Consider the following 15,581-nt stretch of genomic DNA (forward strand, 5'->3'; position numbering starts at 1 on the left):
GAACCAGTATCAGCACCGCTAGAACCAGTATCACCACCGCCAATGCTACCATCATCATCAATGCCGTCAATAGCACCACCACAACTGCGACAACTTTACCGTGAGAGTCAGTATATTTAAGATTGACGAAGAACCTCCTCGTGCTGATGTATTAGCTAAATAAACATTTTATCAGTGGAGTGGGTGAGGTTGGACTTTGTATGGTGATAACACCATGTGGCGGATCGCGCATGGCGGCAGAGGCGGTGGAGGCGGCGGCCACACGTGGCGCCGGGTAGGGTTGGCAGTCCTGCGACGCTGGCTGAAGCAGGACTCCTCGTCAACCAATGACTGAACAGCCCGCCACTAGCGCCAGCCAGTCAGAACTGATGGTGAGGTGGGTTTCTGGCGGTGATTGGTTGAAGGGTTGAAGGAGGAGGGAGCTTCTAGAAGGTTCGTGGGAGCGGCGGTGGTGACGAAGCATCCGGCGTCAGAGGCAGCAGTACGGGGCTCACACTGAGGCTGGTAGTACGCTCGCTGCTTCACTCCCGCAGCCACTACACCTTCAGATACATACTTAAGGTAAGACACTTCTAACAATACACTGAAAGGTATATTTCTGTGTTACTTTACTTAGAATAATCACCATTTTAATCCTTCTTGTGAGGTGTTCAGAGTGTAATAATTAGTGTAGTAGACAGGCTTTTAACCCCATTAACCAAGGTTATTGTAAGTCATTAAGGTACACAAGGTTGTGTTGCAGGGAACAACACCATCGTCATCACTTCCATATTAATGTCTTAATCTTCGTTGCCTCGGTATACTATTTAAAAGGCTTCCTTTACTATTTTAGTTTCCTGCTGTTAAGTAAGTTTTGTTATCCACTTCTAACTTGTAGGTTTAATTAAGCATCTCTAGATATTCTACACACCTCTGTAGCTTGGTATTTAATTTTCTCGTCATTTTGGTATCTGTGAGGCAGTCGGGTGTTTCCTGACACTACCTGGTTAATATAGCTAATATGTGAATTTCTATGATGTGAAGTCCACGAAGGTTAAGATAAGATTTCGTTCGGATTTTTAACCCCGGAGGGTTAGCCACCCAGGATAACCCAAGAAAGTCAGTGCGTCATCGAGGACTAACTTATTTCTATTGTGGTCCTCAATCTTGTCCCCCAGGATGCCACCCACACCAGTCGACTAACACCCAGGTACCTATTTGCTGCTAGGTGAACATAGCAGGTATAAGGAAACGCGTCGAAATGTTTCCAACCGCCGGGAATCGAACCCGGACCCTCCGTGTGTGAAGTGGGAGCTTTAGCCATCAGGCCAGGGAGGTAGTTTGGTCCACAGGAACCCCGGCTTCTTACCTCAATGTTCAACTTGCTTAGTTAGACTAAGGCAAAACCAACCTTTCATGGTTCGCGAAATCGTAATAAGATAGCTAACAAACCACAGAACTAGTGGGGTTTGAACCGATGGCAGGCAAGAATGGATATAAATGCTATTGGAAAATATACAAAGGAGGGTGACAAAGTTGATCCCATGTATCAGAAATCTTCCCTATGAGGATAGACTGAGGCCCTGAATCTACACTCTAGAAAGACGTAGAATTAGGGGGGATATGATTGAGGTGTATAAATGGAAGACAGGCATAAATAAAGGGGATGTAAATAACGTGCTGAAAATATCTAGCCTAGACAGGACTCGTAGCAATGGTTTTAAGTTGGAAAAAAATCAGATTTAGGAAGGATATGGGAAAGCACTATATATTATATGATATTGTGTATATGGACTTCAGTAAGGCTTTTGACAGGGTCCCATATCAGAGACTATTGAGGAAAATTAAGGCACATGGAATAGGGGAAATTTTTTCCTGGATAGAGGCATGGTTGACAAATAGGCAGCAGAGAGTTTGCATAAATTGGGAGAAATCAGTGGGGAAGCGTCACGAGCGGTGTTCCACAGGGGTCAGTGTTGGGCCCCCTGCTGTTCACAATCTACATAAACGACATAGATGAGGGCATAAAGAGCGACATCAGCAAGTTTGCCGATGACACCAAAATAGGCCGTCGAATTCATTCTGACGAGGACATTAGAGCACTCCAAGAAGATTTGAGTAGACTGATGCAGTGGTCGGAGAGGTGGCAGATGCAGTTTAATATAGACAAATGCAAAGTTCTAAATGTTGGACAAGTCAATAGCCATGCCACATATAAACTAAGTAATGTAGATCTTAATATTACGGATTGCGAAAAAGATTTAGGAGTTCTGGTTTACCTGGAGTTTACCTGGAGAGAGTTCCGGGGGTCAACGCCCCCGCGGCCCGGTCTGTGACCAGGCCGTAATCTGAAACCAAGACAACAGTGCATAAGTGTTCGCAATAAAGCTAATAGAATCCTTGGCTTCATATCAAGAAGCATAAATAATAGGAGTCCTCAGGTTGTTTTTCAACTCTACATCCTTGGTTAGGCCTCATTTAGGTTATGCTGCACAGTTTTGGTCACCGTATTACAGAATGGATATAAATGCTCAGGAAAATGTACAAAGGAGGATGACAAAGTTGATCCCATGTATCAGAAACCTTCCCTATGAGGATAGACTAAGGGCCCTGAATCTGCACTCTCTAGAAAGACGTAGAATTAGGGGGGATATGATTGAGGTGTATAAATGGAAGACGGGAATAAATAAAGGGGATGTAAATAGTGTGCTGAAAATATCTAGCCTAGACAGGACTCGCAGCAATGGTTTTAAGTTGAAAAATTCAGATTCAGGAAGGATATAGGAAAGTACTGGTTTGGTAAGTTGTGGGTGAGTGGAACAAACTCCCAAGTACAGTTATAGAGGCCAGAACTTTGTGTAGCTTTAAAAATAGGTTGGATAAATACATGAGTGGGTGTGAGTTGGACCTGATTAGCTTGTGCTACCAGGTCGGTTGCCGTGTTCCTCCCTTAAGTCAATGTGACCTGACCTGACTAGGTTGGGTGCATTGGCTTAAGCCGGTAGGAGACTTGGACCTGCCTCGCATGGGCCAGTAGGCCTGCTGCAGTGTTCCTTCATTCTTATGTTCTTATGGTAATTGTGGATGAGTGGAACAAACTCCAGAGTACAGTTAGAGGCTAAAACGTTGTGTAGTTTTAAAAATGGGTTTAGATAAATACATGGGTGGGTGTGAGTTGGACCTGATTAACTTGTGATACTAGGTCAGTTGCCGTGTTCCTTAAGTGAATGTGACCTGACCTGACTAGGTTGGGGCATCGGCTTTAGCCGGTAGTAGACTTGGACCTGCTTTGCATGGGCCAGTAGGCCTGCTGCAGTGTTCCTTCTTTCTTATGTTTTTAAACTAATGTTCATATAACCTTCCCCATGAGCTGCATGTAAACATAATGAAATAGTATAAACATTGTACATAAATTTTATATAATACCGACAAGATGAATTGAAAATGTGCAACCTCTGAGTCTGGTTACCTGGAGGTTATTCCGGGGATCGACGCCCCCGCGGCCCGGTCCATGACCAGGTCTCCCAGTGGATCAGGGCCTGATCAACCAGGCTGTTACTGCTGGCCGCACGCAGTCCAGCGTACGAGCCACAGCCCGGCTGATCCGGCACTGACTTGAGGTATCTGTCCAGCTCTCTTGAAGGCAGCCAAGGGTTTATTGGTAATTCCCCTAATGCTTGATGGGAGGCTGTTGAACAGTCTTGGGCCCCGGACACTTAGTGCACCAGTGGCGCCTCTACTTTTAATTGGGGGCATTTTGCATCGCCTGCCCAGTCTTTTACTTTCGTAGGGAGTGATTTCTGTGTGCAGATTCGGGACCATTCCTTCCAGGATTTTCCAAGTGTAGATTATGATATCTCTCTCTCCTGCATTCCAACGAGTACAAGTCAAGTGCTTACAAGCGTTCCCAGTAGTTTAAGGTGCTTGACAGAACTTATACGTGCAGTAAAGGATCTCTACACTCTCTAGATCTGCAATTTCACCTTCTTTGAATGGAGATGTTAATGTACAGCAGTATTCCAGCCTAGAGAGAACAAGAGATTTTAATAGGATCATCATTGGCTTGGCATCTCGTTTTGAATGTTCTCATTATCCATCCTATCATTTTCTTTGCACTTGTGATTGTGGCACTGTTGTGATCCTTGAAAGCGAGATCCTCAGACATTACTACTCCCAAGTCCCTTACATTATTTTTCCGGTCTATTGTATGACCAGTTTGTAGTATACTCTGTTCTAGTTATTATCTCCTCCAGTTTTCCATAACGGAGTAGTTGGAATTTGTCCTCGTTAAACATCATATTGTTTTCTGTTGCCCACTGGAAAACTTTGTTTATATCTTCTTGGAGGTTAACCGCGTCCTCAGCAGATGACAGCCTCATGCAAATCCTAGTATCATCCACAAAGGATTATACGGTGCTGTGGTGTATATCTGTCTGATATGAGGATGAGGAATAAGATGGGGGGGCTAGTACTGTTCCTTGTGGAACAGAGCTCTTCACTATGGCAGCCTCTGAGGGACAGATTACCTCATATTTTGTATATAATTCTTCACGTTATTGTATTCATAAAACCACTAGTTGGCGAAACTGCTACAATAAATACCCAGATGTGTTGCACATGTTTCTAATTCTTCAGTACGAACATTACCTGTCTGGAGTCAGCATTCCTGCGGCCTGCTCCATGACTAGGCTGACTGGTGAATGAAGGTCTGATCAGCTAGACTGTTGTTGGCTTCATGGTCCATTATATATATAAAAAAAAAAAAAAAAAGCTCAGTTGATAACCATATTGTCTAAGGGTTCTCTGGTAATTCCCCTTCTGCACGATAGGACACTGAAGTCTGGACCCCATAGAAGTACACGAAGTGGTTGTGACTTGGACTTTTCTAGCACTGGTCAGTAGATCTGCAGTGCTCATGTTTAAAGTTAGTAATGCCTTCAGGGTGAGGTAGGGTAGGTAACTTGGCTTGGCGGGTTGAGGGGTAGGGTAGGCAAAGCCATATTTTGGTTATGCTACAGTTCTGGACTCCATTAGAGAATGTACATGGATGTGTTGGAAAATAGAAAGTTGCTCCCATCTCAGGTATTTTTCCTGCGAGGATACAAGAGGTAGTGAATCTGCACTCTGGAAATGCATGGAATTAAGAAGGGATATGATTTAGGGTGTATAATTTGAAGACATAAATAGTTGGAAAAAATTGATAAGTTGTGGAATAGCCATTGATGCATAAACCCTGGGTAGCTTCAACAAAATAGGTTACACAAGTGGATGTGGGTGGGCGAAAGTTAGACCCATCAAGCAAAAGCCAGGAGACTATTCAGTTAGTAGATAATGGTTCCAGGACAAATTGATAAATTACACATGGGTTACACTTGGAAACGTTTTGCCACAGTGGCTTCATCAGTCCAATAAAAAACTTGAGGCTAAGACAATAAAGTAATAAAGTTCCTCAGCCTGGAGTCTACAGACTCCAGGATGAGGGACTGATTACTTGCCACATCTTCACAATTCACCTGTATTGGACTAAAGCCACTGTGTGGCAAAAAGTATCCAAAATAGGCAAGTGTTACCCGTATCTAATTTGTTTATGCAGAAGTCCACAATTTTACTTGTACATAGTAATGTATGGTGGGTAGTTGGACCTTAGGCCCCTCAGCCTAGCAGCAGGGTGGCAGAAGCTGCACAGGACTTTATACCCAAATTGTTCATGTTACTTTAAATACAAATTGGTGATGGTAGTATTAATGTAAATTTTATGAAATTTTTTTATCTTTTGTGGTATGTAAATGAGCCATACCATGGATGGGGATAGAACCCACGATCAGTCATTAAACTTAACTGACACTGGGCAACTGGCCCAGTGGCTTAAACGTCAGTCGTGAGTTTTATGACTCACGGGTTCTATCCCAGCCCATGGTATGGTTTGTTTGCAATCATGTCATTATGATTTTGCGAGTCTTTGGTAAGTGTTTTCTGTAGATCTGACCAAACTGTTGAAATGCCACTGATTTAAATATTGCCCCATAATTGGTAAATGCTGGCACATTCAGAAAGGCTAAATTAGGTTGATGTTATGTACCAGCAAATAATTCCCAAAATGACCAGGCCTCCTGGTGGGTCAGGCTGATCCACCAGGCTGTAACTGCTAGCTCTGCAGTTCAGTGTATGAATCATAGGCCAAACATAGTAAATTTAACTTTTATGTTTTCTGGTAAGAGGCAAAGAAACTATTAGCTTTATTGCTTATATTTATGCACTGTTTTTAAGTTACTGCTAACCAGAATTCTTAAGCATTTCATTTAATGTGTTGATTTGCATATTTTTTAGGTGCCGTAGTTAATCCCAGAGTTATAGAATGACCTATCTAGGTCATTCTATAACTCTTGTCTAGTTTATTTGCTGGCCTATTTTTGTCTGCTTCTCTTATCCCCAATAGTCTTTGATTTCTGCCTCATTTTTTTCCTCGTTAACTTGGGCTTGTAGGCTTATTTTTTGCTTGAAATAAAATGTATTTAAAATCCTGCTTCAGTGCACTAATTTCTTGCTTGATCCAAAGAGAAATGGCCAGTTTACTGTACACCTAAGAGGGCATAATATAATAACTTGGAAGTGCTAAAGGTGGGGTAATCATAACTCCTGCAAATGTAGGTGGGTGCTTGAACCCAAGGCAAGAGTTCTAAAACTGGCCTGCAAGTTCAGAGACTTGCCATGGGTTCAAGCTCAATCTGTTCCATTTGTTTGCAGTAGTGTTAGTTTTGTGAAATGCAAATGCAGCTATGAAGAGTAAATATGAATAAGTTTGGGAAGTTTTAATAACTTAAAAGGTAAACAAACTAAACTGCTCTGGTAGATTGTACCATATACATTGATCCATGTTGCTAATTGGCTGCTAAGCCACCCTCACAAAATCCAATTCCTGTTGACTCCAAAATGCTGCCTAAGAGGCAAGCTACCACATCACTGATTGGCTGAGGGCCCAACCCATGCATGCTGACATGTAATAGTAATGATAAAAAAATTTGGACCTGTAAAGTTGGATAAGGGAGATGCTGGGCATATAAAACATTCTGAAAGACATGATGCAACTATTACAAACCTAGTTGACATTGGCCATATTACTCTATATAGAAAGCCCCTAGTTATGCAGAGCATTTCAGTTGTGGCCCACAACAGTCTTGTATGCATGACTCACGAAATCGTAATGACACGATTGCAAACAAACCATACCCCGGCTGGGATTGAACCCGTGGTCAGTGTGTCTCAAAATTCCAGCCCGTCGCGTTAGCCACTAGACCAGCTAGCCACGGGCTGGAGTTTTGAGACTGACCGCGGGTTCAATCCCGGCAGGGGTATGGTTAGTCTTGTATGCATATCCAATTTCTCATTACTTGCCTGTAAATGCCTCTTTTTGGCATCAACGTTTTATCCTATTTAACCATTTACGGTCAAATTTTAATTTCCCTATTTGGAACATGGGTGCCTGAGCAGCTTGACAACCTGTTCCACAGGAAAATCACTGAAAATCCTTGAGCCCCACAAAATCTGCTTCATGAAAATTTGGGTCTCTTTACATTGCAGTTAATTCCATGATAATTTTAACTAATTTGATTGCTTTTCCCAGGTTTGTTATTAACCTCTTAATTCCTTTTTAGCAAGATCATTAAAACATATTTCCGTCTGTACAGTCGGTTAAGAAAAGATCCATCTAGAAAGTTGCCAGACTGAACATTTCCTATTACTTAGGCTATTCCCATTAAAACATTTTAGCTTTGACTTGGTAATTTGGTCCCATAATGTTTTGCATCTAGGTTTGGGGGCCTGTAAATCTCAACTTTTTAGTCACTAAAGTCTAATACTGTACATGTAGTCTGTTGCTTTATTAAATCTAGACCTTCAACTCTTTGACATACCCTGCCAACCACCTTTGCCTGGTCCATGGCTGGGTTTAGAGTAGTAACTCTCAACTTGTCAAAACAATATCAAAGGTATTCAGAAGGCATTTGTCATTCAGGTTGGACCCACAATATACTTCCTGCACATGCAATTAATTTTAGCTCTTCAATTTAATTTCTAGCACTTCTATTAGCTGCCCTCTACTGTCAGCATGACAAATTCCTTTTATTAGCAACTGTGATCTTTAACCCTTCTTGGCAATTTTTGTTCATTTTTATCCCCTCTGATGCAATGTACCTATACCACTATCTTTCTATCACTTTAAAATCCTAGAAAACTCGACTGCCTCCTTAAGAGAGTAGGCTAATGCTACCACCACCCCTGCTCAAGAGATGTGCCCCATCCCTTGCATACATACCATGTTTGCCAGAGGTTGTGCTAGTTGTCAAAGAATGTGATGGCAAGTGCTTTGCAGTACTTGCTAGCCAGCAGTTTACAGTGCTCTAGACATCCATTAATTGTGCACTTTTCTAGGGAAAATTCTAAAAAACGATTAGGACACTTTCCTTAAACCTAATTAATCCATAGCTGGCCTGTGCTTAAATCTGACCTTCCCCAATTCAAAAAATTGAGGGCTATTAAAATCATACCTCAAATTGTAAAATATTCACTATAAGGAAATGCACCTAGGTCTATTACGTGTGATGTAATCATGTCAAATGTTGCTATAATTATAATTCACTGTAGAAATCTCGTAGGAAAATATTTACACCAAAATAATGCCAGATTTTATTCTTTTTCCTTTGATAAAATCAGTTTCTCCTTAAATAGCAGCTCCTATCTCCTGCTCTTCCCAATCTTTTCCACAATCACTGAAGACTGTTAAGATTGAAATTTTAGTTAATGCTGGCTATTTTAAACTGGTATGTTTAGCTTTTCTTGTAATTTTATCCTCATTGTATTTGACAGTGACCAAGTGTGTTCTGTAAATGGCAGCTTATGTAGGTTGTGGTCATGTTTAGCATTTTCAGAATTTCATTTTTTTTTTTTAAGCTTTTCGACATAATTTGCTTGCAAATTTTTAGGCAAACACCAGTCACTAGAATAAAATTTTAATACTAAGTGGTTTTAAGACGGCTTCAACATTTTTGTGAATAACATAGTAGCTCGTTTGATCTGAAAATTTAACTTGGTCAGTCTTAACATGAAATATATTTTAGGTAAACATTTGCCCTTATTCACTTCCCTATTAAAAGGCACTTGCTCAATTATCATTTTAATATTTTAGAAGGATTGGCAAGAAATTTTCCTTCTGGCAAATACATGTAGTTTGTAATTTTGACAATGCAGATGCTTGCAGCACTCCTCGCCAAGGTCTTCTTGCAGTTTTAATCTTAAAATTTTTATTGTACTAGGCAAACACTTTTAAACAGATCTGCTGAATGTGTTCAAGGACATTGAATATAATAGCTTTAGCTTAATGTACAGGAATTTCAAGTGAATGCAGAATACTATAACTAGTGTACATTGCTCATTTCAATGTTTCATATCCACTTCTCTTCGGTGACTTAAAACGTTTACTTTAACAGAGCAGTTTAACCTTCTCACCCTTGCAGAATCCTTGAAATAATTTGATTCAGGGAACCTCTGCATAAAAATGATATCATCTTTCTCTGAGTTATTTTCTGATAACTGGTTTATGAAAAAAAGAACAGAGGTCAAACTGCTACTTCGAGACCTCGTACAGATGTTTTCATTCGCACAAATTTAACCATACTACAAAATACAAAAAAAAAAAAAATAGTATACAACACAGAACGAAAACAGATTACTAGATTAACTTGTGCCTTTCCAGTATTGTCAATAAATTAAGATAAAAAAAGAAAATTTACTAAACATGGGTGAATGAACTGTACCTGTACACCGAGAAGGGCACAGGACTGATGGAGATCATATACAGCTCCTGTCCACTGACCCCTATAAGCGGTATTGCACTACAGATTTTGCTAAATACATACTATATTCCCCCATGATTATTATAAGTTTTTAAATGATATAACAGGTTGAAGACTATTATAATACCCACGAATTTTCCAAGAATATGCCATACGTGTATAGTAAAATTAAGAATATAAAATTAAACAGACACACACATATTTGTGCACAAAGACAAATCACAGGTTTTATATTAAAGAAGCATATTTAATCTAAATTTGCTTCAAAAATATTTCCTTGACCCTTGTATGTTCATGACATTTTGCCTTTATCTTAATCCATTTCAACATTGTCACTAATAATTACAGGTGTGTGTGTGTGTGAGATATATATATATATATATATATATATATATATATATATATATATATATTATTATAATTTTTTTTTTCTCAAGTCGGCCGTCTCCCACCGAGGCAGGGTGACCCAAAAAAGAAAGAAAATCCCCAAAAAGAAAATACTTTCATCATTCAACACTTTCACCACACTCGCACATTATCACTGTTTTTGCAGAGGTGTTCAGAATAAACAGTTTAGAAGCATACACATATAAAGATACACAACATATCCCTCCAAACTGCCAATATCCCAAACCCCTCCTTTAAAGTGCAGGCATTGTACTTCCCATTTCCAGGACTCAAGTCCGACTATATGAAAATAACCGGTTTCCCTGAATCCCTTCACTAAATATTACCCTGCTCACACTCCAACAGATCGTCAGGTCCCAAGTACCATTCGTCTCCATTCACTCCTATCTAACACGCTCACGCACGCTTGCTGGAAGTCCAAGCCCCTTGCCCACAAAACCTCCTTTACCCCCTCTCTCCAACCCTTTCGAGGACGACCCCTACCCCGCCTTCCTTCCCCTATAGATTTATATGCTTTCCATGTCATTCTACTTTGATCCATTCTCTCTAAATGACCAAACCACCTCAACAACCCCTCTTCTGCCCTCTGACTAATACTTTTATTAACTCCACACCTCCTAATTTCACACACCGAATTTTCTGCATAATATTTACACCACACATTGCCCTTAAACAGGACATCTCCACTGCCTCCAACCGTCTCCTCGCTGCTGCATTTACCACCCAAGCTTCACACCCATATAAGAGTGTTGGTACTACTATACTTTCATACATTCCCTTCTTTGCCTCCATAGATAACGTTTTTTGACTCCACATATACCTCAACGCACCACTCACCTTTTTTCCCTCATCAATTCTATGATTAACCTCATCCTTCATAAATCCATCCGCCGACATGTCAACTCCCAAGTATCTGAAAACATTCACTTCTTCCATACTCCTCCTCCCCAATTTGATATCCAATTTTTCTTTATCTAAATCATTTGACACCCTCATCACCTTACTCTTTTCTATGTTCACTTTCAACTTTCTACCTTTACACACATTCCCAAACTCATCCACTAACCTTTGCAATTTTTCTTTAGAATCTCCCATAAGCACAGTATCATCAGCAAAAAGTAACTGTGTCAATTCCCATTTTGAATTTGATTCCCCATAATTTAATCCCACCCCTCTCCCAAACACCCTAGCTTTTACTTCCTTTACAACCCCATCTATAAATATATTAAACAACCATGGTGACATTACACATCCCTGTCTAAGACCTACTTTTATCGGGAAGTAGTCTCCCTCTCTTCTACACACCCTAACCTGAGCCTCAGTATCCTCATAAAAACTCTTTACAGCATTTAATAACTTACCACCTATTCCATATACTTGCAACATCTGCCACATTGCTCCTCTATCCACTCTATCATATGCCTTTTCTAAATCCATAAATGCAATAAAAACTTCCCCATCTTTATATAAATACTGTTCATATATGCTTCAATGTAAACACCTGATCTACACATCCGTTACCCACTCTGAAACCTCCTTGCTCATCCGCAATCCTACATTCTGTCTTACCTCTAATTCTTTCAATTATAACCCTACCGTACACTTTTCCTGGTATACTCGGTAAGCTTATTCCTCTATAATTTTTACAGTCTCTTTTGTCCCCTTTCCCTTTATATAAAGGGACTATACATGCTCTCCGCATATATATATATATATATATATATATATATATATATATATATATATATATATATATATATATATATATATATATATATATATATATATATATATATATATATATATATATATATATATATATATATATATATATATATATATATATATATATCTATCTCTATCTATCTATCTATCTATCTATCTATCTATCTATCTATCTATCTCTGTCTGTCTTTGTTTACAGATAGGGTTAAGGTTTGTGAGGGAAGACTTTCATATAAGGTCTCTTGAACAAGCAGTTTGATTTCAGGTTTTTAGAATTGTTAATAAATTTAAGAAAATAGTAAGTTATTTTTGGCTTCAACCATTTATCAGAAGTATTTCCCTTGTGAACTTTAAGCTTATAAAAAGAAATTTATTTATTTTTATATAGGTGTTCCCTGAAACAAAAATTTAAAGGGTTCTGCAAGGGTTAAGATTGAGAAATATGGGTCTAGACAGTCTCCCTGGCATAATGTCCCCCTGAAGAAAGGCCTGCCTTTTTGCCCTTGAAGGTCTCTTGATCAAAGACCACTGACTTGCCATCCCTTGGATCCCCTGAATGCCTCACAGGTGCTTTGGCAAAAGTTACACACTGCCATTATTAAAGTGACTGATCCATTTTTCACTGCTGGCAAATTTTCTTTTAACTGAAATCTTGAATAGCCCTGACTTTCTCCAGATTTTTTTAAAGCCCATGTTACTGTCAACTCTGGTGTCAGTTTTAGCCAGTTACACCATTTAATTATAATTGCACAGAGATTGTCAAAATACAACACAAACTGGTATCAGGCAAGTCTTGTACATTATAGCCATGTGTTACTTTGGGTTAGGTCAGTATAACTTTATTACTAGTAATAGTTTCAAAGTACACCCATTGACATGCATATACTGTCAGAACCATCCCTGTATAAAATTTAAAATGTAATTAGTTTCCCATGTCTGGAATATTTTATAAAAAAATTCGTTTAGTCTATGACCCAATTTGTTTGTACCATGAGGTATGCCTAATATGGATTCGGTATGTAATGTAGTTCAGTATATAAGATGTTACTACGAATGTAATTTGTAGACAAATGCCATTTGCATTGTATTTGTTTATGAAATGTTAATGCTGATTTTTTTTTTTTTACAGAACTAAAACAATGGCTAAGGCAAGAGCGGTAGGTATTGATTTGGGAACTACCTATTCCTGCGTAGGTGTATTCCAACATGGAAAGGTTGAAATCATCGCAAACGACCAGGGCAACAGGACGACACCTTCGTACGTGGCCTTCACAGATACTGAACGCCTTATTGGGGATGCTGCAAAGAACCAGGTGGCTATGAACCCCAACAACACTGTTTTTGATGCAAAGAGGCTGATTGGCAGAAAGTTTGATGATCACAATGTCCAGGCTGATATGAAACACTGGCCTTTCACTGTCATAAATGAGAACACTAAGCCAAAGATTCAGGTAGAGTACAAAGGTGATAAGAAAACATTTTATCCTGAAGAAATTTCCTCGATGGTGCTAATAAAAATGAAGGAAACTGCAGAAGCATACCTAGGAGCTACAGTGAAAGATGCGGTAATTACAGTCCCAGCATATTTTAATGATTCTCAACGTCAGGCTACCAAAGATGCTGGCACAATATCTGGTCTAAATGTACTGCGTATCATTAATGAACCCACTGCTGCTGCCATTGCTTATGGGCTTGACAAGAAAGTAGGTGGTGAGAGAAATGTACTGATTTTCGATCTTGGTGGTGGTACTTTTGATGTATCCATCCTTACCATCGAAGATGGTATATTTGAAGTAAAGTCTACTGCAGGTGACACTCACTTGGGTGGTGAAGACTTCGATAATCGTATGGTGAATCACTTTATGCAAGAGTTCAAGAGAAAGTACAAGAAGGACCCATCTGAAAACAAGCGCGCCCTTCGTAGACTTCGTACTGCTTGTGAACGTGCAAAGCGCACTCTGTCCTCTTCTACTCAGGCTAGTGTTGAAATAGACTCCTTATTTGAGGGTATAGACTTCTACACCTCTATTACACGTGCTCGTTTTGAAGAGCTGTGTGCAGACTTGTTCCGAGGAACTCTGGAGCCCGTTGAAAAAGCTCTTCGTGATGCAAAGATGGACAAATCTCAGATTCAAGACATTGTTCTTGTGGGAGGATCTACTCGTATTCCCAAAATTCAGAAGCTCTTGCAGGACTTCTTCAATGGAAAGGAACTGAACAAATCTATTAATCCTGATGAAGCGGTGGCATACGGCGCAGCTGTTCAAGCTGCTATTTTGTGTGGTGACAAATCTGAAGCTGTGCAGGACTTGCTTCTACTTGATGTAACTCCACTTTCTTTGGGTATCGAGACAGCCGGAGGAGTAATGACTGCTCTAATAAAGCGTAACACAACCATTCCAACCAAGCAGACTCAAACTTTCACCACTTACTCAGACAACCAACCAGGTGTGCTCATTCAGGTATACGAAGGAGAACGTGCAATGACCAAGGATAACAACCTTCTTGGGAAATTTGAACTAACTGGCATACCTCCAGCGCCTCGAGGTGTACCTCAGATTGAAGTTACTTTTGATATTGATGCTAATGGTATTTTGAATGTATCTGCTGTAGACAAGAGCACTGGCAAGGAAAACAAGATAACTATTACCAACGACAAGGGCCGTCTTAGCAAAGAAGAAATTGAACGCATGGTGCAAGATGCTGAAAAATACAAAGCTGAAGATGAGAAACAGAGGGATCGTATTTCTGCCAAGAACTCCCTGGAATCTTACTGTTTTAACATGAAGTCTACTGTGGAAGAAGAAAAATTCAAGGATAAGGTTTCTGAAGAAGACCGTAACAAGATTCTGGAAGCTTGCAATGATGCAATCAAGTGGCTAGATTCAAATCAGCTTGGTGAGAAGGAAGAGTACGAGCACAAGCAGAAAGAAATAGAACAGATTTGCAACCCAATTATCACAAAGATGTATCAAGCAGCTGGAGGTGCTCCAGGTGGTATGCCCGGTGGTATGCCTGGAGGTATGCCAGGAGGCTTCCCTGGTGCCCCTGGTGGCGCTGGTGCTCCTGGTGGTGGTTCTGGTCCTACCATCGAAGAGGTAGACTAAGTTCTGGCCATCTTGACCACCTGTTGTCCATTAATCATCCCTCTACTAGTCGAATCATTCCATTATAAAGGCAAAAGTTTTCCTTAACTTTTAGTTGGGATACATTTATTTTTTGTTAAGCCATTCCATACATTCATGAAGAGTAAAACTTCGGTAATTACTGTGGTATTTTGTGTAATCCTAAATATTGTTATTGGAGAATTTTTTATATTTTCCCACTTGCCAGGTGCTAACCCTTGTGGGTGTAGTGCCTCCTATTATGACTGATGGGCTCTTGATGGAAGGGATTAAGCTTCTATTTACCACGCCCATATTTGTTTTAGGTGTATGAGCTGTGCAAGCCTTTGGTGTTTGGCTTGAATTGCATATTTAAAGAGGAAGCTAAACTATTTTAAGTTCCTGGTTTAGTGATCCTTGAATATTAAATTTAAAGTTTATTCCAAGACCCCTCAGGGAAGGTTCCTTGATGGCGAGGGGCTTTTGATTTAGGGCTGTATAGTCCTTGTGGCTTAGC

General features: G+C 39.9%; 1 protein-coding gene across 1 annotated transcript; it reads left to right on the forward strand.

The window, feature by feature from the left end:
* The first annotated feature begins 421 nt into the window (after positions 1 to 421).
* Positions 422 to 15,228, forward strand: LOC128694305 (heat shock 70 kDa protein cognate 4). Its single transcript, XM_053784388.2, has 2 exons — positions 422 to 561; positions 13,090 to 15,228. The coding sequence occupies exon 2, from the start codon at positions 13,100 to 13,102 to the stop codon at positions 15,065 to 15,067; it is 1,968 nt and encodes a 655-aa protein (XP_053640363.2). The 5' UTR covers positions 422 to 561; positions 13,090 to 13,099; the 3' UTR covers positions 15,068 to 15,228.
* Positions 15,229 to 15,581: the final 353 nt, after the last annotated feature.

This window comes from Cherax quadricarinatus, chromosome 43, assembly GCF_038502225.1.
Source record: "Cherax quadricarinatus isolate ZL_2023a chromosome 43, ASM3850222v1, whole genome shotgun sequence".
NCBI lineage: Eukaryota > Metazoa > Arthropoda > Malacostraca > Decapoda > Parastacidae > Cherax > Cherax quadricarinatus.

Coding starts and splice junctions, on each gene's coding strand:
- LOC128694305 (XM_053784388.2), top strand. CDS start 13,100: ATGGCTAAGGCAAGAGCGGTAGGTATTGATTTGGGAACTACCTATTCC.